The 22,939-nt window shown below is 45.3% G+C and overlaps 1 protein-coding gene across 7 annotated transcripts in view; it reads right to left on the reverse strand.

Annotated features, from left to right (window-relative positions):
- The window catches only part of NEO1 (neogenin 1), a 168,742-nt gene that overhangs the window by 103,636 nt on the left and 42,167 nt on the right, over positions 1-22,939 (reverse strand). For all 7 annotated transcript variants that reach the window (XM_066196692.1, XM_066196691.1, XM_066196689.1 and 4 more), the window contains exon 2: positions 11,514-11,831. In XM_066196692.1, coding sequence (XP_066052789.1) covers positions 11,514-11,831 — 318 coding nt within the window. The remainder of the gene's footprint in view (positions 1-11,513; positions 11,832-22,939) is intronic.

Below are 22,939 nucleotides of genomic sequence, written 5' to 3' on the forward strand. Positions count from 1 at the left end.
ACATACATTAGGTATTGATTTTAGGACACCAAAGGAAAATACTACTGACCTAGCAAGAATTCAGGTTAATAAACTCAATTTAGGAAGGATGATTTTTCCATTTGGAATGTTCTCTAAACACAGGCAGGAGAACACATAAGCAACAGTGCACTGACACACATTTAGCAGGGATTAGATGCATCCCCCTCATTTCTGCTAGGACAATGCAAATAGCAGAGAAGGTGGGGAAGCCAACTCTGTCCCTCTTTTCTCCTTCCCTTTTGTCTCTCCCTTCCCCTCATCCAAGCCCAGAGCAATGGCAGGAATGTGAATGAACAATCTATTAATGCAAATGTGGTGCATTCAATCAGCATTCCCAGTCTCAGCGTTACTGAGATTTGTGGCCCATTGTCTTCATTTCTGAAAAAGATGTGCCTCGAAGAGCAATAATTCCCATGCTCCTGGAAAACACAGATGGTTAAAATTCTGGCTGCAGTCTCCTGCCCTCAATGGAGCCAGTATTTCATCTCCTGGAGTCTGCAGAATCAGGGAATTCACTGCCCTGAGCCAGATGCCAATCTAGTTGAGCAGCCTCCCTGCGACTGCAGCCAGTGCCAATCATTTCCAAGGAGACTGAAAGGAAAAAAGCCTTCATTATCAACCATTACTAAACAATTTGCTCACCTGAGTGTAGTAACTCCAGAGTCACACCTGCCTCTGCTCTGCAGCCTGCCAGCAATGCTGCAAACACTGCTCTGTTTAACGTGGGTGCCATTGCCATACACACGTTTAATCCCCACCAACCCTTTGGGACCCATCTCACCAAATCAACAACACAGAACAGAAGTGAGAAAAGAGAACCATCTCATTTCTAGGGAAGAGAAAGCCTGTGGCAGGGCTGTATGAATGGTCAAAAGTCTCTGTGTTTTCCTCACGTGTGTCCCCTCTGTTGGCATTGCTCTGACTGGAATTTAAGATAACACTTTGTACAAGCATTAAACAGCTCTAAACACACACATATCACATGTTTGTGCAATTAACATTTTCCCAAAGCTGGTTTCAGGCTTTCCTGTGACATCTCGATGTGCTCAGCAAATGTTTTCCGTTTTTTCCCCTGTTTCTACTCCAATATGGAAAAAGGAAAGCACAGGAGCAGCTGGCAGGGTTTCCATCCTGTTCCCTCCTGGATACCATCTGTGAAAAGCCTTTGCTGCCCGGAGTGAACTTTTATTCAAGTTTCTCCTAACTGACCCAACGCTAAACTAACTCCAGCAGCACTAGCTCCAAATATTCCACCCTACAGCTTCCACTCTCAGGCTGAAATTCACCCAGCTAGTCTGTGAACAATCCCACAAACTGCTCACAATTTTCAGCCACTTCAATTTTCCCCCATTCCTGTCTGTCTGATCGATTTTGAACTCATGACAAATCCATAACTGTGACTCCTTTCCCCAAACAGCCTCTTGGGAAGTGTGGAGATTTCAGCACCACAAGGAGGTACTGGAGAATGGGAACACGATCCCCTATTGTTAGGACAGCTCCAACATCTGCTACCCTTCAGCAACACAGCGGATCACAACGATGCCGCCTACTTTGTTAGTGCATCAGCTCCTCACCCCAACCCTGCTAAAAAATTAATAAGTCCAGCCATCTGTGGACACTTCATTAAATTATCACAGCTCCTTCTCTCCAACATTATTCAGCATCATTTGTTGGAGTGGCAGAGGTGTGAAACGGCTTAAAATACACTCCTGCTAATGAGACATTTTTCATAGATCTCACTGGCACATGGAGCAGGCTTTGTGATTGCGAACACTCCTGCAGAACACAAGTCCAGCACCACCTGAATCTGGATAAGGCCAGAGGCTTCCAGTCCTTGCTACAAACACCAGGCAGCACATCATTCTCTCCCCTTTAGGCAAACCAGACGGGAGAATGCAACCAAAAATCCGGGCAGGAGACAGCTCCTCAGGGAAGGGAAGAGGATTTTACAAGGACTGTAACATGGAGAGAGGAAAACCTACCAAATGTCCTTGCTAAACAGAAGTGGGAGGTGCATGGAATACAGAACGCAAATGAGAAATGTCAGTGCACAACCAGAATCCTGACTGGGTTGAACACAGCACTGACAGCATGAACATGGTACGTGCTGATCAAAAACAGCGTCCCTTGGCCTGAACGAAGGGAGAGGAAAATGTCACTGGACACGTCAGTGACACACACAGACACAGGGACTGTCACTGACATAGCGAGTGACCTGCTGGCACCTCAGAGCTGTTCTGAACAAACACCTGAACTCCACATGTCCCAAGGCCCCTTTCAAGCTCGATTATCTGAGGACATGGGGAAGGTACACAAAAAACCATAGTGAGAAAAAGCAAAATATTGTCCAGCCTGGCCTTGGGCACTGCCAGGGATCCAGGGGCAGCCACAGCTTCTCTGGGCACCCTGTGCCAGGGCCTCCCCACCCTCACTGGGAACAATTTCTCCCTTATATCTACTACACATCCAAAAATTTTAGAGGGTGTTTGGATGAGGAAAACATCAGCATAATATGACGTTCTACCTGGCAAAACAATCAAATCCAAATTCCAGTTAGATGATATCAAAAAGAGATCAAAAAAGTAATTATTTCAGGAATGAAACGGGAGAAACAAAATGACTGAATGAAGATCTTCAAAAATACAGAGGTCACTACTGACAAGCACAACTACAAGAAGAGCAGTGGGAGTGAGATGACGATGTCAGTCCACAGCGCACAGGCTCAAGAAGTGCTGCAAGGAATGGCACAGACAAACAGAAAAAATAGATCTGCTGATGGAGAAGGTCAAAGAGTATCGTGAAAACTGGAGACAGGACTGGCAGTTCAAGGGCCAAACAACACAAAAGCTCCAACAGCAGCAGGAAAAGCTGCAGCAGCCGCAAAGAATCTGATCTCCACAGACACCAAGAAACAACATTCTAATGCCAGAAAAAATTAATTGAGGGCATGCAAACCACGGAGTCATTTATTTGCTGCTGTTGAAGATCTTTCTAATAGCAAGACCAATGAACCCCTGTGGGATTTCAAGAGAGGCCCTAAAGACAAGGCACACAGATTGCCTCATCATTTAAGGAACTTCAGGTCTTCATCAATAGACTGCCTAAAACTAAGAACCCTACAGGCTCACAATTACTCTTTCTAAAACAAAATCGAGAGCCGTAACAAAAGAAGAGTAAGATCCGAGGGTTGTGGTGAAAGAAAAGAGCTTGACAGGTTAAATAATTTTAGTTCCAGGCGAGGCTATCAATTACGGAAGCTCATGTGAACAAGCTATTCAAAGAAGATTAATGCACAGAGAGGACTGTCAGGATAAATTTATCACAAAACTGGAAGAAAGGAAAGATCTGAAAAACTTTTAGAGGCAACTCTATAGACAGTGACAAAGACAGCTGGTACCTGACAACAGGCATTTAGAGACAGGAAATAAGCAACAATTTCACTGTGAACTCCTCGGGATGCGTGAATTGCAAAGAAAGCTGGAAAAGCAGGGTGCTTGAAGGCTGACAGAACAGCAGACAAACACAAAGCATAAAGAACTTTTTACACACACAAACATGCAGCTCAAAGAGATGTCTGGAGACAACAAGGGTGCGTGGCAGCATAAAGGCAAACACTAAAAGCCGTAAAACTGCAAATTATCCCACACATGCACAGCTCAGGTGGCATCGGCACACCACACACCACTGACCCCTCCAGCAGCTGCTGGCCGTGAACCTCAGAGCATCAGGAAGAGATTTTTAGAGGTCTCTCCACAAGAGCCCTTCTTTGCTTAATTTTTACTCGGTTTTGAAGAGCAGATTGACAGTGCATTTAAGCCAGGGCTGACTTCAGAAGCTGTTACAGAAGGAAGGGCAACACCTTTAGAGAAACTTATAAATTATCTAGAGACTTTTCCCCATGTTCCCCCAAAAGAGGGGTTTCTACATGCAAATGAATAGGGCTTGGAGAGTTTCTAACAATTTTTAACACTTACACTTATTTTACACTTATTTCCAGTGTATTTATGTGAAGGGTGAGACATACTCTATGCTTTTAAGGATGTTACCAAGAACTAGCCTCACTGAAATCAACTGTCATAACCTAACGTCAAACTAATTAAGCAAATGTCACAACCGAATTTTTCCTTATTCAAAATAATTTTCCTCCATTTTGTTTCCTTTCCAGGGTCATTAAGTTTCATCTTGAATTTTTGTTACAGAAAAATAAAACATTAATCGGAGATACCCTTGTGCCTTGATACTTCTTAACCTTGCCGCTTTTGTGTCACCTTTCACTCAGGGCAAGAGCACAGCTACGATCGTTTTCAAAAAGCAATATTCTGTCACTCAGAGACCTGAACAATGTCAGCACACAGAGCCTTCACTGTACACTAATAAAGCTGAAATCTCCTGCTGACTCCACGCTGGTGCAGGCGGGGAGTGAGGAACGCAGGCTGCAGATGTAACCGTCACTCCGTTGACAGCTCGGGATTCCGAGCGAACTCCGTGCAAACTTGTCAAACAGAATTACACAGGGATTGCTGGTGCTGACATGCAGAGCAGGAAGAGGGAGAATCTGATCTGAGACAAAATATGAACAAATGAGAATCCAATCTAGACAAAGTTCAGCCGCGTTTCTGGTTTAGGGGTGTCGATGCACCATCAGCACGGTGTGACTTTGTCCTGGTCTCACCACCCAGACCCCCCAGCCAAGCATCAGCCCATGGGATTTCAGGGATTTGGCCCCCAGCTCCCTCCCACAGAATTCCTGTTTCTCCACAGGTTAACTCTATCACCTGCCACATTTTCAAAGGCAAAGGTCAAGATGGAACACATGCTGCAAAGAGCTCCCATTTCTTATGATTTACAGTAAGTTTATACTGAAGTCCACGAACATAACTTTGCCCACGAACTAAATGCACAAAGGAACTGGAAAATTCCCTCTGCCGGTTCCAAGACCTGCACTGCACGGGACTCGAATTCCAGTCTAGAAAACACGAGGTTTTTTTCTGAACGGGGCTATTACACCATTACTACTAAAACAGGAAGCTCAGCCACAAGTGCCACACATCTCCCTGTGCCCCCTCTGCTTCAGCTTCAGCAGAGCATTTGTCACCCTCCAGCAAGCACAAATAAGCTTTAACTGGCTCACTGACCCACAGAATTCGGGACAGGGATAGTATTAGTCACAATGAGCTGTTGGATTTCCTTCGACATAAGGTGAAATAAACGTGAAATACAAAAGCTTAAGAAAACCTGCGGTTTTCGATAGGAACTAGTTTTAAGCAAGCAAATTAAGAGTCTCTTCACCGGGGCTTTGACTTGGTCATTAGATGTCAAGGAAGAGTTTCAAAACAAGCAGGTCACATTCCCTGCTGTGGGCTTTCCCCAGGATTCCAGTGGTAATCCAGTTGCAGGTGAGTCCTGCCCTTCTCTGCCCTGGACATGGCAAGAGGCTCTGGGTATTAAATCCCAATCTGAGACTAAAAATTTATAATGGTTTTGAAACTGGACCTTTGCCTCCAGTCCAAGAACTGAAGCCCAGTTCAAAGGCTCACACAGATTTTCTTCACTACTTTAACTGGACAAATGTGGACTGCAAGAATTGAGAATGACAAATAACATAGAACATTTATTGTCTTAAGTGTCTAAACTCTCACATTCTCAGTAACAGCTGACAGAATCTGTACAAACTGCAGTCGTGTTAAAACCACCTTTGCCATTTACCTGTCATGAAGAAATGCATTTTGATCTAAGCCAATTTATGAAAAACACAGATGCTTTTCTCACAGAAAAATGTATTTCTGCAAGGAAAATTTATCACCCACGCCACTTACTGGCTAAGTGCTCTTAAGTACCCTCCTCTGAAGTATCTCTGCTCTGAGGTTTTTTCCAGTTCCAAGATACAGAATGTTCTTTATTCACAAAGATCTGATCAAGATTACTTCTTTCCCCTAGCTGTTAAAGCAAACATGCAATCTTGGCTAAAAATGCGCTGTTATTTCTACTTTAACCCCATCTCTACAGAGCTGGGACAGTTTGTCCTGAGCTTTTCTCTCACCCTTTGGGATGGCACATACAGTCTAGTGAGAAATAAAACACTGCTCAGCTGTAATCTTTAGAGGCTGGCAAGCTCCTCAGAGGACATGAGCAAACAGAACCAAACAATCTGGCTACTTCCGTGCAATTCCTTGTAGTTATGGCAAAAAGCAAAGATAAAACTTCAGCTCAAATTAATGTTTGAAAAAAGAAACCCTTATCTATTCACCATTATTTATACAGAAATAAGCGATTGATATTCAATAGCCAAGCGCTCTAACACCCCAGAAGGAAACACAGCACACCTCTGCCGCTGGGCTTTGCGGAGCCCTACCTTGAACTGCAAGCCCACATCCTTCCAGGGTGCTGCTCCCTCCCACAGGCTGTGCTCAGGCAATGGCCTAGATAATCATTTCTTGGCCACGACTTCACCCCCTGCCTTATCATCCGGAGTCTGTAATGGATACAGAATTCCTTCTCTCTACCTGCCCTCCTCATTTGCGGCGCCTTGGTGCATTATAAAAAGTAATACTTTAGATTTATGGTAGAGAAATTCCTTACTAGCCCATGGAGAAAAGGCAAAGCGTGGAGATCTGCAGCTGCACTAGAAGCAGGATTAGGGCCTGACATCTCCTGGCTCAGAACTCAATTAACTCCCCCAAGCCTCAGGAACCACCACAGCCCAGCCAGGCCTCCTGCAATTCCAGGGACAGCTCTCCCAGTCATCAGTTTGGAAGCCCCAAGCTGGACACATACAAGATGCAAATAAATCTTGAGAAGGCAACGTGATCAGCTAAAAACTGGAGCAGTTTCCCAAGTGAAGTCCATTCCCCGTATCCAATGTCTGGAGGAATTCTCAGCAGCAAAACCCAACCGAGGGCGGGTCCCTCCTCTCCGTAGGGTCCCTGTGACACCTGGCAGGGTGACAGGACCTGGGGCCACCCCACCCCACACACAGAACAGCTACAGGAGCTTCGAGTGCCCTCTGAGAGCACACATTTTATCAATGACCTGCCCCGAGCCCTGTGCCCCGGCACAGCAGTCTGGAGGAGCCAAGGATGAGCTGGATGAACAAGCAGGAGCAGGGGATTTACCCAGGTCAGCAGAGCGCAGAAACAAAGTGCTCAGGAACAAAACGCTCGAGTATGTCTGAAATTAAACTCCAAATCCTTCTTCCAAGTGTGGACACAATGGGCCTGGGCCCACTCCAGCATCCCCAGCTGTAAGTGGAAAAGCAGGACGTCTCCCAAGGTTTCAACACAAAACAACACGTGAAGCTTCACCCTGGCATTTCCAGAGTCGCTTTTCAGGAACATTCTCCTCCTGGGCTGTGCTGTCTCTGCAATGTGCTCAATGGTTCCAAAGGATATACTACACTTTTACTAAGTAATATCAAATCTTCCTGGTTTGTGAACCATTTTAACATTACACAGCAGGAGCATATCTTAACGTGACTTGCCTGGAGTTTTTCTAACAGTAATTACAAAATGAAGGCTTGAAAATAAAATTTCTGTGAGTATTTAAATGAGAAATAATTATTCAAGGAGATTATTTAGTTGAGGTGAGGAAAAACAAGTCAGAAGTTATCAGCAAGTGCTTTTAAATTAATGAAACTCAGACACACCTGAAGTTTGTACCACGGCAGCGCCACAGCTGCCTCATCACAGCCAAGCAAATGACACAAAGCTCAAAGCCAAGAATTATCAAATGCAAGGATAAGTGGAAGAAGAGGAAGAAAAACAGCTGGATTCACTTGGGGAAAGAAGATGACAAGAGGTGAAACAAATAATTTAGTGAGCAGTCTTGAAATGGATTTACAGAGCAAATAAATCTGCATGATCAAACTCAGTGCCCCTGTCACACTTCCCAACTTTGAGATCCTCATGTATCTGTTCCCTCGATAAAAGGTTTAACCAAGCCACAGTAACCAGTGACTGGGGAAAAATCATCCTGGGAATATTTTCAGCTCCTCTCATTATACTTTTTATTAAAATACATACATATTTATTTTTCCAAGATGAATTACAGACACAGATCTCCCAAACTTTGTAAATCTATTTTTAATCCATGTTTTACAGCAGCTTTTTTAAACCCTCTACCCTTCTTAAGATCTAACTGGCACTTAAGTATCAAAGACAGATTTGCATTTCAAAAGGCAATTAAAAAACATACTGTACCAAGGCACTGATTAAAGTGTTGTGGCTTTACATAAATTAGGCAGTTCCTTTGACTTTCCCTACTTCAAATCCATCATAACAACGGGAAAATCCTACACATTACATGGACTGTATGACCACCTTCTCCCTCCACTGGCCTCAGAAACAGGTGAGGACAACTCAACCTCCATTTGCTTGAAGGCACCAAACTGTGGAGGCTCACACTGAATGGGAAAGAGATACTCTTATCCCCAAACTGCTGCTCATTCTAGAAAACTGAAAGTTACTGTCGTTTGCAGTGCTTAAAAATTCAAGGATTTACTACTACAAGCCTGGCAGAACAGCAAATACTTTCCTACCAAGGTGTAGCAGCACACAATTTCAAGTTACAGACTTAATTTGAGTGTTCTTCAAAATGGAATATTTTGGCATATCCCCTGACTTTTTTAAATCTAAAGGCAGCAAAGATCAGTTTAAGAGGCTCAGTTGCCACAGAACCTCTTGATCCTCACCCCTCCAAAAACCCAAAGAGCAAAGTCTTCTCATGGACCATCAGACACAGAAAAGGTCCTTTAAAGGCACGTTGCCAGGTGCACAGTGAGGCTGCCGTGATCCACTCCCCTGCCACAGCACGTTCAGAGCAGGGTCAAACACAGACTGATGCAAACCCCACCAGGCTGTCTCTAACACAGTTCCTTCAATCCCTGACCCAGCACTTCAGGCCCACTCAGAGCACGTGTTTTGGGTTAAGTTTCCATACAGTGGTTCACTAAACAAACCTCTGACACCCTATGGCAGTGAAAAAAGCTTCAGATTCCAAAACTCAAACATTTTAGATCCCTCAAACTAGAATGTATAGAAAGTCCTTTAAATAACTTGAGAAACTTAGCCAAATTCGGCCACCTTCCTACAGGTAGATTGCTCAGCACCATCCACCAGCCGTTCCAAAACTGAAAATTCCAGCCTATCCACACAATGGAACACAACATGTTTTAACTGGATTTCCTTGTCCTGGCCTCCATGACTCACCAGAAGTTGTCATTTTCAAGAGTTATTTCATGAGTAAGAAGCTGTTAAAACATGCAACTGACACTTCATAATGCTTCCCTTTTAGAGATCAGGTGCATGGCAGCACCACACTCAGACACAGCAGAGGAACCCCACATACCACTGCTCAATTAAGAGGGGAATTAGCTCCCTCCCACTGGAATTTTGAGGCCAAGGGGAGCCCTTACTATGCTAACAATGCCCACGCTCACCACAGCCTGAAAGCTGCCAACTAAAACAAAGAGAGTGGGAAGGAATATTAAAAACCACTGTTAAAACTAAGGGATTCAAATGAGGACAAGAAAAGCAATAGGCTAAACCAGCATTTAAATATTCCACCTCTTATTCCAAAGCCTTCAGCAACCAAAGTGCCTTTCCCACTGCACAAGAGGATTAAACTCAGCATGGTCTTGCCCAGTTCTTGGCACTGGACTGGGGTGGTAAATAGGTTTTCACACGCCCACATCTGCCAAAGCCCCTGCAGCAGTGCAGCCAGAGGATGCTTTGGGGCAGGTTTCCAAGGCACAGGATGGCAAAAGGCAATGCACAACACGTGTCACCAGCATTTCCCCTAGTTCTGCGCAATAAAAGTACCGTTTTTATTGCATGGAGTCAATCAATAATCTTAATACACAGCTGTCAGGCCAACACGTGCCAAGGGGGCAACTGGTTGTGTGGAGAAGGTCCTTATTGTCTTGGGCTAGACTACATTCAGTTTTCTAGCTTAGATTGTTTGGGGGAAAAACCTCACCAAACTGCATTGTTGTTTGTTGTGGGTTTTTCTGAAGTAGGCTCTTGGGCTTCTTTTTTTTTTTTATTCCCCCAAGTCCATGGGTTCTTCTTCAAGCACTAAAAGGCTCTTAAATATTCCATAATTTTAGAAGACGTCAATTGAAACAGTACCTTCTACCTAGATAGGAGAAAATGGAAATGGAAATTCGGCAGACATTTTGGCTTACCTTCATTTTTAACCCCATTAACCTCACCTAATGATCATACAGAGCAGGCTGATAGCAGAGGCAGGAGGCTGAAGGCTCTCATGTGGAAAGCAGCAGAATTAATCCCGACAGCAGCGATGCAAGGAGGTGGTAATTGCTCCAGAGAAGTGTGGGAGAACTGCCTTTATTGTCCTCATTGCCAAGAGGCTCGGAAATCTATTCCTCATTAAGAGATTCTCAAAGTCACTCTTTTAAGGTATAAAACCCCAATTTTTCTATTTCTGACACCGCTGATGTTTCACAACAATGCTACAAGCCAAGTTAATGGGAACAACATCCGAATACAAACGATGGAAGCGGCAGCTCTGGGAGATGCAGGAGCACCAGTCAGGAAGAATTCATTACCCCGAGACATTTATTAAGTGAAGGAAAAAAAAAAACTGTTTGAAAAAGGCTGGCAAACATCATTAGAGAAACAAAGGAAAATCGCTTCATAGGCTTTTTTTTCTAGTTACAGTGCCTTAGTTTACCTTGTTTTTTTCTTTTGGTTGGTTTTTGAAGTCTCACCCTTACTCAGTAATTACAAGTCTCTTCCTGCTTTACGGTTTACAAGACACAAACTGACAACACCAAGCCCTGAGAAATAAGCAAGTGACAGAACAGGTCACTTTTTCCAGACATAATCTTGATTTTTACCTGCAAACTTCGCTCCCTCACTGCTTCCTACCCCCTAAAATAAAGCTATCACCTATCAAGTCTAAAGGGTACTCGAAAGCTGAGGTTATGACTTGGGCTTTTTAATGAAAAATCGTATGCATTTGATTGGTTGTTACTTTTCAAACTTCCTTGTTCACACCTGATACTCAAGAAACAGAAAAATATCACTCCTTATCACTCCATTCTCCACCCATCTCCCAGTCCAGAAGGGACTGTACACACTGCAGCTAGGAGCTTCCCAAATGTTTCAGACAGAGCAGGGAATTCTCCACACACAAGAACAGAAAGTTATTTTCGGGTTATTTATAGCTAAAAAAAGTGAAATCCTGTTTTCTTCCCCCTTCTAAGCTGTGGTAAATCTCCATTGTGATTTCAGACACCTGACACTTCTCTTGATCGAGTCATTGCAAAGTTCCTGAGAAATACCCCACATTAAGCTGCTTACAGGAACAGAGCGCATGGCAACTGCCAGCCAGTAAAATGAGAGCCACAGTCCCAGTTTCCCTGAAGGAACCAGCTCATGTGTCCCTCAGGAAGCACCTTCCCGTTTTTCCAAGGGCAGAGCATTCCTTTCCATCACCGTGTTCTCAGCCACACTCACAAACCAGAGCCTTACCTGCCACCGTGAGCTTCGCCGTCCTGCTCACAATGGTCCCCAGGCTGTCCACAGTTGCCACGCACTGATAATATCCTTCATCAGGTTTATTATGCTTGGAATGCACCACACTGTTAATTAATAAAGATCCATCTGGCAGCAGCTGGCGGCGGTCGTCCGACACCAGGTTGAGGAAAGTGCCGTCCTTTTTCCACTCGATCCTGGGAGGGGTCTCGCAGTGAGCCGAGCAGTTCATGACCACCGACGCCCCACGCACCGCCAGCACGTCCAGGGGCTCCACCAGGAAGTAGAAAGGAGTGAAGGTTCTCACAAGCGACTCTGTAAAACAGCACAGAATTTTGGGGTTAGTTTTCCACAGTTTTTAGTGTGAAACGCACCCTCCTTAAAGACACCGTAAGGAGCACGAGCACTTACCAGGGCTCACGTCCTCCCCCTGAAGAGATTCAACTAGCTTGCTCTGTGTGACAGTGTTTTCTGCTCTGGTTATTCATATCATGGACCCTCAGATTCCAAGACATTTCCATCCCTAAAACGTATTTCCCTGCTCTGCTGTCAGCCTCTGCCCCCCCAAGCAATGCTGTCCTTTGGTTTGTGGAACCAAGACTGGGAACCATCACAAACAATTCAGCCCTCAGGAGAAAGTCTCCCATTCTGAGCTTAACACATCTTACAACTGTCATACTCTGGTTTTTTACTTCCAATCTAGCCCAGGATAAACATGACTACTTTTCCATTTTAAGTATTCCCCAAAGAGTTCTGTAATTAACATCTAGTTTGCATTAAGAAGTGAATTTTAATTACTGTCTTTCCGGGGTATTTGGTCAAGCAGAATGATTGTATGTCAATATCACTTTGACTTGTCTTAACTTAGTCGTGTAGAAAACGGAAGACAAATTCTTCCAGAGAAGAACAGTTTTCCAATCAGCACAACACCGGGTTCAGGGAAAAAGGCATCTCAGATTTTTTATAACAGTCATATAACAATAACAAACTCCTGCACTCATTTCAAATCCATTCCATCTCTCACCATTGACCATTTAATCTCATGGTCAATTAAAAAAAAAAAGGGTGAAACATTTTAAGACCACCTGAAAGACAAATATGCATTTAATAACGAGATTTGTTTAATTAAGCCCCAGAATAATTCTCAGGTTTGAGGAGAAAGCACAAACTCTGAAGGCGACCTTTACTTGCAGACAAAGGCTGTCCTGGAAGCATTGCAGCTTCTCCCATTGCTTGGTTGTTTGTGGGGTTTTTAAAATCGGATTTACCCTCTAAAATGACTTTAATTAACAAATTGATATGATTTCCTCTATCACTGAACTACACAGAGAGTCCCTGGTCTCCAAAGAGCCTCCAGCTTCCCCCTAGAGGGACTCCAGCCTTCCTGCACAGAGCCCATTGTCTCTGCTACTCACAATTCACAGCAACTTGGAGATAATGCAGGAGTGGTAGGAAAGTAACAACAGATAAAAGACACTTTGGCAGCTGATAGCATTCAAATGCTCTCTCACGTCCAAGAATTCCAAGAGGAAATAAAGGAAAACATCCTAGAACGATTGAAGTTTCCCCAGTGACAGTGTCAGGCTGAAGACTGTTAGGTTGGGATCCAAATCCTTGGGATTGGCTTTCTTGAGGATAATAGAGACATCCCTCCAAAAAAACCCAAACCAAATAAACATAACAAAAAAAAAAATCAATAAAACTTGACAAATTTCTAAGAGCCGCTTATGTTACTCTGGTTTGTACAAAGGCACCTATGTGTGGATGTTCTCGATTCCCTGTGTGAAATCCTGAGTGTCAGCTCTCGTGCAGCAAAAGGCAGAGCAGAACCAAGAGTCATGAACAGCAGGAAAATCTTTGACCTTTTTACCTCTATAATCTCTTCCAGTGCCGCAGAACCCTGAAGTTCTTATTAAAATTAAAGATTGAGCTGCACAGTGCCTGGGCTTTCCAAGGGAAGCATTTCCCCCCAGCTCAATTACAGGCTTCTCTAAAGTTTTTCCAGTATAAATCCAGACTCCTAAGAGAATAAAATAGACTACTTTGAGTTTTGCTTCACTCAGACTTTTCAAAAAAAACCCAGAAAACCTTTAAAAGGGGAATGGCAGTTTTTTGTTTGCCCTGCCAGTCTCCAGTGCAGATTGGAGCAGATCTAATCCATCGACTAAGTAAGATGGTTCTTGTCCTGGAAACAACAAGGAGTCCAAGGAAATAGAGCAGAGGATGTCCAGGGAGGTCACACCAAGACCTAAGAGCAGCTCAACATGGATGATAAGCCTTGAAGAAGAACAAGAAGCAGATCCTCAGCCAGGCTTCAGAGGTACCAAACTCCTGCCAAGAGCCCTGGGAAGACACAGCACAAGCTGCTTCATCCCGGGATATCACTGTGCTCCTGCACTGAATGCAGTGGGGACAAAATGTGAAGGGTTGGTGAAATAACTCCATTCCAGCTTGAAGGAAGTTAAACCAGAACAGAGCCCGTTTTTTCAGAGGATCTGCAGTTGGGGTTCAGGGCACTCTGGAGAACCACACTGCAGCCAACCAAGCTCGTGAGACCTTCAAGCCTCAATTCTGCACAAAAAGGGTTTGTACAGACTTGAACTAAATAAACTTCTGTTTCTACCAATGAGCCATTTCTCCCACTCCATCAACCTACTGATTACTAAGCTCAATGACATCTTATTTTGGGTAGAATGGGTGTGTATTTGGTGCAGAGAGTCCTTCCCCTTTCCACACACTTACATACACGTACACCAACACCTCCATTTGTGCTAGCACTGGCCAAGGAGCTTATGCTAAAGCATGAGTCTGTCTGCCTGCTCAGAAACAGGAACAGATAAATCTCACTCATTCCCACCAGGGTGGAGTTTATTTCTCCCCAGATCTGCTCTGGAGATGAGTGGCAGTGAGCCAGAAGTGCCAAAACACAACAGAATGCCCTGGCACAGACATGATCTCAATGAGCCACAGACACAGAGCAATTTGTCCTGTCCTGGAAGCTCCACAGCTCCCTTCCTCAGCCCTGCCAGCACACAGCAGTCAGGTCCAGCACTCCTGTGCCCAGCCCAGCACACAGCTCTCAGGTCCAGCACTCCTGTGCCCAGCCCAGCACACAGCTCTCAGGTCCAGCACTCCTGTGCCCAGCCCAGCACACAGACAGACAGGTCCAGCACTCCTGTGCCCAGCCCAGCACACAGACAGACAGGTCCAGCACTCCTGTGCCCAGCCCAGCACACAGACAGACAGGTCCAGCACTCCTGTGCCCAGCCCAGCACACAGACAGACAGGTCCAGCACTCCTGTGCCCAGCCCAGCACACAGACAGACAGGTCCAGCACTCCTGTGCCCAGCCCAGCACACAGACAGACAGGTCCAGCACTCCTGTGCCCAGCCCAGCACACAGCTCTCAGGTCCAGCACTCCTGTGCCCAGCCCAGCACACAGACAGACAGGTCCAGCACTCCTGTGCCCAGCCCAGCACACAGCTCTCAGGTCCAGCACTCCTGTGCCCAGCCCAGCACACAGACAGACAGGTCCAGCACTCCTGTGCCCAGCCCAGCACACAGCTCTCAGGTCCAGCACTCCTGTGCCCAGCCCAGCACACAGACAGACAGGTCCAGCACTCCTGTGCCCAGCCCAGCACACAGCAGTGAGGTCCAGCACTCCTTTGCCCAGCCCAGCACACAGGCAGTTGGGTTTAGCTCAGCAGTGCGGCACTGCTGACCACATCGCTACCATAATCCCCAGACCCTGTTCTTGGAAGCTGCTGTAAGGCTTGCTACTTTCAATTTAGCGTTAGACTAGCTGATTATTTCTGCCTAACTGTATTAACTTGCACTTGGGTCCTCCAAGTTTTTCCACCTTCCAAGGAACAGTTTGCCAAATTTGAACTCTAACCTTGTCCTCGCTCTTCTGTAAGTGGTGTGAAAATGTAGAAAAATACGGTTTGCACATGAACCACTCTGGGAGTGAAAGACAGCAAATACAAGTTTACCTAGAACACACAAGTGCAAAATCCCCACAAAACAGCCTCCAACATCAACATCAGGATGTGGAGCTGCTGGAGCCAGTCCAGAAGAGGCCATGGAGATGCTCCGAGGGCTGGAGCCCCTCTGCTCTGGAGCCAGGCTGGGAGAGCTGGGGGTGCTCACCTGGAGCGGAGAAGGCTCCAGGGAGACCTCAGAGCCCCTGGCAGGGCCTGAAGGGGCTCCAGGAGAGCTGGAGAGGGGCTGGGGACAAGGGATGGAGGGACAGGACACAGGGAATGGCTTCCCACTGCCAGAGGGCAGGGATGGATGGGACAGTGGGGAGAAATTCCTTCTTGTGAGGGTGGTGAGGCCCTGGCACAGGGTGCCCAGAGCAGCTGTGGCTGCCCCTGGATCCCTGGCAGTGTCCAAGGCCAGGTTGGACATTAGGGCTTGGAGCAGCCTGGCACAGTGGAAGGTGTCCCTGCCCACGGCAGAAGGTGGGACTGAATGAGCTTTAAGGCCCCTTCCAACCCAAACCATTCCAGGATTTTGTGATTTTAAGTTTGGGAGATACAAGCTTGTTCACTTCACCCAATTCGTCCAGGAACTGATACCCAATTAAATTTTCATACTTGGGTATCATAGTTGAAAATCAAATTTTCAAACTACTTTCATACATTCCTACCCTCTACTATTAAAAATACTCTGGGGTGCTCTAGTCCTCCTTGCAGCTCCTCTCTCCTCAAATTGTCACAATTAACCATCAGTTCTGACACTGTTTCAGCCAAGACAGAACCCATCACCCCGAAGCGATCTGACAGTGTATATAGCCATGAAGTGTTTCCAGCCTGTCCTGCACCATTCTCTGTGCAGAGGTGCATCTTTATAAGGCCTCAGGTGAGCAGCAGGTAGAACAGTAAATGTCAAGCAGCTGCACAAGTGGAAAGAAGCTTCCCTTCGTTAACCAGTTAACTTCTGGGAGACACAAGCACTCCAATATCTACCTTAAATCACTGAAATGCATCCTTTAACAACTGCCTGCCACGAGCTCATCAGAAATTACAGCACTTAAGAAAATAACTCCAGACAAAACCACTCTGATCTCAGTCCTACTGACTCCACATAAATCACCTCAAACCGGTGCACAGCAGGATTTTACCAGCAGTGCCACAGATCTGACCTGCATTCAATGCTGCCAACAAGAACTGTTCGGTCTCAGTGATGTTCTCCTGAGGACAAGCACAGGGCTCCAACACCACATTTCCCTTCACTTTGGAAAGAAACCACACTACATTCTAGAAGGACAAAATGCAACAACCACCCAGAAGGAAAATGTGAAGCACGGGTAGCTTTTCAGAACTCCTTTTTCCAAACAGGACGATAAATCAAGGCAGCAAAATGCATCTTCCAGCACAATTAGTTGACTGGAGATGAGCGGTACACCAGGCTTTGGTTTGCAAGGAGTCACACCAAGCTTTGATAAAGAAAGATCACTCACTGGAGCTGAGAGACAACATGGCACCTGTCCATACTGACCAGGGGGTGATACCTGTCCTTCTGACTCCAGGGCAGTTTAGGAGTATGGATATGACACCCTTCAAGCTTGACATGTAAAACAGAAGCATCTGACAAATCCTGATCACACTGGCAGGAACTGCCAGACAGCCCCTGCTCATGTACTATCAAGTCAATGATAAAAGCTCCAAGCTCTCTGGATTGCACTGGCTGCAGGATTGCACTTTTAAAAGGCTTTTCCCCCGATTTTAATTAACATTCCCAATGGCCTCTATAATCCTAAAGACAGTGTTATGCCCTTCCTAACCCACATCATTACAAAAAACAGCCTCCAGAATCAGCCAGACGTGGTTTAAGTGAAGATGTTCCCCGCGCCATTCCCTGCAGGCTGCCAGCAGGAGCTCACAGGGAACTTGTTCTGTGCTTTTGTTCACATATTCATGGCTAAGGAGCATCTTATCTATGTGGCCAAATTGCTGCATGTGGTAATCGCTAAATAAATGTATATATTACCATCTTGGTAATTTATTTTCCTTGACAGCATCAGAAGCATTCTGCATTCCCCAATAAGCAAAATTTATCTATGATATGACAATGTACCAATGTTTAGACAAAGATGTATTTTCTGCTTAATATTACATTTTTCTCTTTACAGGCAATAGAGATTGTAGATCACCTGATCAAATTAAACCACAACAGCAATAGATACCAGCCAAACATCTTTTGACTTTACTTTCACAAAGCATTTCCAAAGCCCAACCAAACACACAGTGCTTGGCAAGTTCACCACACTCAAAAATCAAGGTCACATTTCTAAACTGTGTTGTCCAAACGCCACTTCAGCTCCTGCTTCACAATGGCTCTGCAATCCACAAATTATACCGGACAAAAATTAAATCGCACTTGAGCACCAAGGAGAAGAAAGGAGGGAGTGCAAGAGCTACCCCTGACTGCAGAGTACAGAATAAATCCTGCTGGTACCTCCATAACTCCGGCAGTGGACTGACAGTGGAACTAGGCAGAGCAAGTGACGGAATATTATAAGGTAAGTAATGCCTTGTATAAATCCAGACTTTGCCAGACTTAGATTCCTTCCTCCTTCTGCTCAAGCAGATTTCCCCCTCTGATGATTTAATATACTATAACAAAGATACCATCACAAAGAGTAACTCCGCTTTGCCCCAGCATGGTCGGGAATTTTGGGCTGGGAATGGTGCTTGAGGAATGCTGTGGTGCCTCGAATTCCCCCCACCTACAAGGGAAGGGGCTGTTCTGAAATCCGCACGGGAGAGAGATCCTTTCAGGATGGAGGAGGACATGTGGAAGAAATCCTGCCCTGTGAGGGTGGGCAGGCCCTGGCACAGGGTGCCCAGAGCAGCTGTGGCTGCCCCTGGATCTCTGGCAGGGTGCAAGGCCAGGTTGGACAGCGCCTGGAGCACCCTGGGATAGTGGAGAGTGCTCCTGCCCATGGCTGGGAGTGGAAATGGATAATCCTTCAGGTCCTCTCCAACCCAAACCATTCCCAGATTCTAGGGTGTTACTGTTTGACGTCACGTCCCAACAAGAACACAAACATCAAGACAGTCACCACGAGGGCAGCATTTTTGTAACAGAAAGAGAGTTAATATGGCCGCAGTAACTGGGGGGTATCCAGACAGCACAGCCAATAAACAAAGAACCAGCCAAGCAAAGGAAGTCGTAGTTTGCAACAATGCCTTTAGAGCTTTGTTTATATTTCCAGTTACCTTCCGTTTGTTAAATAACAGATTGCTGTTGGCTTCATCTTAACTGACCTTCTTGATGGACCTCAAGCGTAAAATTATATTTTAAAAAATTTAGCCCAATAAAAAAGCGCGCAGGAATAGAATTAAGAAGTCTCCAAACAGTGTGGTGTGTGTGCAGTAAACCACTGCAAGGAAGCATCCCTGCATCTACTCGAACCACTCCCTCTGTAAGCGATACCATCGCCTCATATATTATTAAGTAATGGCAAGAAAAACACGATAATGATCAGCAGCCAAATCCAAACACAGATTGTAATCTCTAAGATCAGATGTCTGTGGAGATGCGTTTATCTGGTGTTCAGTTCCGCAGCCTTTCAAACCCCTCAACAATGAGACGTTGTTACCTGGATTTGGAACACGTGGAAGTGATTTTATTATTTACAGTTACCTGTCCCGTGTGCTGTGCCACGGCTCCCTTCAGCAGCTGCTCCCAAGCACTGTCACACCAGGTCACAACCTCTCTGTCCCTTTACTGTGGGGCTGCAGTTCTGTTCAGCTTGGAAAACTGCAGGAGAAAAGATGGCACCAACTCCCCTTCCCCTAAAGCAGGACTCACCAGAACCACTTCTCATGGTACCCTTGTGCCCCTTGTCCCAAAAAAATCCCCACCAAGAAGGTGCTCCTCATGTCCAGTCTACACTCCCACTCTTAAACTGTTTCCTACTCACAAGGATTTTTTCGTTTGCCTTAAATCCACACTCAAACAAAGGAAAATAAAAAGCCGCCTACCAGCCATGCTTCAGAAACAACTTCTGGTGCACTTTTTGTTCCTCCTGGTGTGCCAGGAAAAAAAAAAATCCTTTATAAGCACTAAGCCCAAAAATGTGGACTTCTTTCAGGCTGTTTAAAAATATCCTTGGGTTTTACAGAATTCGCATGCAGCAGCTGAGCCCCGCAAACCTCTCACCTTGTGCAAGGAACATTCTTTCAAGGCCATTTTGCTTTTATAAATCAAAGAAAACACAAGTCAGACCATCTAACACCATATATTTGAATTAAGCCAACAAGGGAACCTCTCTGAAGGTCCTAACTGCAAAATTCCTTCTTGTAACCATTTCAGAAGGAGAGCTTAAAGGATCTTATCCACCTTTTCCCTTTTTTGTGGAATGCTAATGACATTTTACTCATTTCAAGCAACTATCAGTTTTTTAATATCAGCAGTGGTTCCTTCAAAAAGCACCTCAAGTCCCAAGGGACCAGAGCCCCATTATTTATTTAATTTTTAATTCTTCCAGGAACTGTTTTCATTATTTTCTCCACCTGGGCTGAGAAACATCCCTCCAGCATTTCTCCACAAGTTTACTAGAGGGCACTGTAAAGACACCTACCAAAGGAAGAAAATGAATTTCTGTTCCTCCCGGTGAACAATAGTACTTTGACTTTTCCCCAGAAATAGCTCCCAGATGTTGGCTCCTGACAATGCTACAGTTGTTACAGCAGGTGAAGAGGAATTTCCATTTTTTCCTGGAGTAATGGATTTCCCCTCCCAGAGTTCCAGCCTTCTGAGCACTCAGGCACCTAATTTACCTCTTCAGAGAGAGATGTGAAAGAGAGTGGCTTTCCGAGGGTTTAGGAGAAACAGAAAACCCACTTGTAAGGCTCCAAATACACACTGCACACAATGCAAGGAGGTTCCTCACGCTGCCCTGCTCCCCCTGTCTGGGCTCCACTCAAACCACACTGCTCAGACCCACAGAACTGGTTCCCCAAACCCTCCCAGGGCCAGACAAGACACTGAGCTCTCTGTGGAGATGCCCTGCTGCTTTGCAAACCAAGCCCAGATAATCAGGGAGCAGATTCCTTGCTTCAGACAGGGTGGGTTTTTTTGCCAGACTGGTATTTCAAACATGATTTAGAATATAAATACAGAAAAAAATCCCCACACATCACAAGAGAATTATTTGCTGAAACCAATTACTTAAATATTTCCCAAGTGTAAACACGCTGCAGCATCCAAGAACTGTGCATCAAGGGGAAAGCAGTTTTCCCACTTCTCAGACGCCGACGAGGTTATGGGGCACCCAACAGAACTAATTCAGTTTAAGATGCTCCTTAAGTGAGGCGAGCTTTGCACTCAGTGAATGATCTCCCTCCCCCAGCCCACCACTTCAATCCAGGGCTCCAGGCAGACCACGGAGATGCCAAGGGATGCTCACAAGTGTGAAGGGCAGGGGGATCTCTGATACCAACTCAGGGGGTCTCCAATCACAGCAATGGCCAGAAAAGCCACACAGGAAGAAAAATTGGGAGGAAAAGAAAAAAAAAAAAAGGTTTCTATAGGAAGCATAAAATGAAACAAAGGATGAACATGAAGAAAAAAGATGCAAGGAAGAATCAAACGGAAAGTTGCTGAACATCATTTCCAGTGTCTTTCTAAAGACAGACCTTTGTCACACTTCATGAAAGAGGAAAAAATTCTTAAAAAATACCTTTAATGTCAGATCAAGCAAGGAATATCTGAGAGGACATGGAAACAGAACAGCAGCATTGGATCAGAGCAAAGGAATGCCTTTAACTCAGCATCCTGTGACAGCAGCCGAGAGCAGAAGCTGGGGAGCACCCAAGGGCAGAACCAACAGCAGCAAAGCTCCCCAGGGCAGCCCCAGCACCTCCCTCTCACAGCCCAGGGACACCAGGGTTTGTTCCTTGGCTGAACAGCTCCTGCAGGGAAAGCACAACCTCTGCCAGCACCTCAGAGCAGCCTCCAGGGAGAGAAAGAAGGAAGAAGGGGAGAGGGAAAACAAATCCGAGTTCAGCATTTGATTTGGGGGTCCCTAATTTAGGGGACTAGCGCAGAAAGATCAGGATAATCAGTAAATTCTGTACACTCAGCACAACTGATTCTACAGCCCCTTCCTTCTCTGGTTTCCTACCAAGCACTGCCCAATCACACCCCTGAGCCACAATATATAAAAATATAATAACCTTAGCAATGTGTTAATGAGGGTTTTATTGATCTTTCAGGGTGGTAGTGAAAAAACAGGAACAGTAGAAAGGTGGAAAGGACGCACATACACACTACTACAAACACGCTACCATGTTACCAAGAATCTTATTTTAAGAACATATTTACACCAGTTTTCTATCCCATAAAATTCAACCTTATTTGCAGAGTTCAGTAGGTGCTGTGGTGGTTTAACCCAGGGATAAATCAGGAGCAATAAAACCTGCCCCTCACAAATTTAACTTGTAACACTCCTGTAAAAGTGAGCTGCCAAGTAGAGAGCCCCAAATTGAGGCTTTTTAGCAGAAAGGGTTAGAGTGGGATGACAGGCACATCACCAGTCGCGGGAGAAGAGGGATGCCATGCAGCAGGTGCCCTCAATGACACGGAAAATGGAGCAGATTTTAGCCACACCAGCACCAAGGTAACACCCTGGGGAAGCTGAGGAAATAAGAGAGAACCAGCAGGATCTCCAGTTTTCTTGGACTCCCGACTAAGCATAAGGGTTTGTGTCTGTGTTTGCAAGGCCCAGACTAAAGGCTGTAGAGTGCAAAGCTAAAGTCCTCACAGATGCCCAAACTGGTCAGTGACCACGGCACAGCACTGCCACCCTTTAAAAGTTACAACACCCATCAAAAGTTTCAACCAAACATCTTATTAGTATCATCACTGAATGAGCCACATAAAACAAATTATATATAACAAGGCTTACAAAACCAGTATGTTACTGCACCAGATTTCAGGAAGACTTGGCAAATCCAGAACAGGTAAAAATGTATATAATGTTTAAATTTGATTGCCAGATCAGCTCCAGTACTCAAACGAGCACCATTTCAACTGCGCAAGTTAGAAAAAGAAGCAAAGAAATGACATGCCAGACCTGTGCCCCCCAGGAAAGCAGTTTAAGCAGGAACTGGAACACAGGTCATGGAGTCAACAGCTCCTTCAAGTTACTCATTCTTTACTCTGAGCAGTGGATAAAGCTCCCCATTTGTGCCACCTCTGCAACAAACCGTGGTTTCCTTGGCTTTTTTTTCATCCTCTCAGCTGTGAACTCTGCATATTGATCCTGAAATGTTTAATGCCTTTTACACGCTTTGGCTGCTCCTGTTCACCAATGCCACAGGCTCCGCCTGGCCCAGGAGTATCTGCAAATCTTCCTGACCCTTCACCATGAAATGTACAAAAATGATCTGGAATAAAACCCAAAATAT

The sequence above is a fragment of the Chamaea fasciata genome, unplaced genomic scaffold (genome assembly GCF_029207755.1).
Source record: "Chamaea fasciata isolate MVZ Bird 193981 ecotype frontalis unplaced genomic scaffold, bChaFas1.0.hap1 SCAF_14, whole genome shotgun sequence".
NCBI classification, from domain to species: domain Eukaryota; kingdom Metazoa; phylum Chordata; class Aves; order Passeriformes; family Sylviidae; genus Chamaea; species Chamaea fasciata.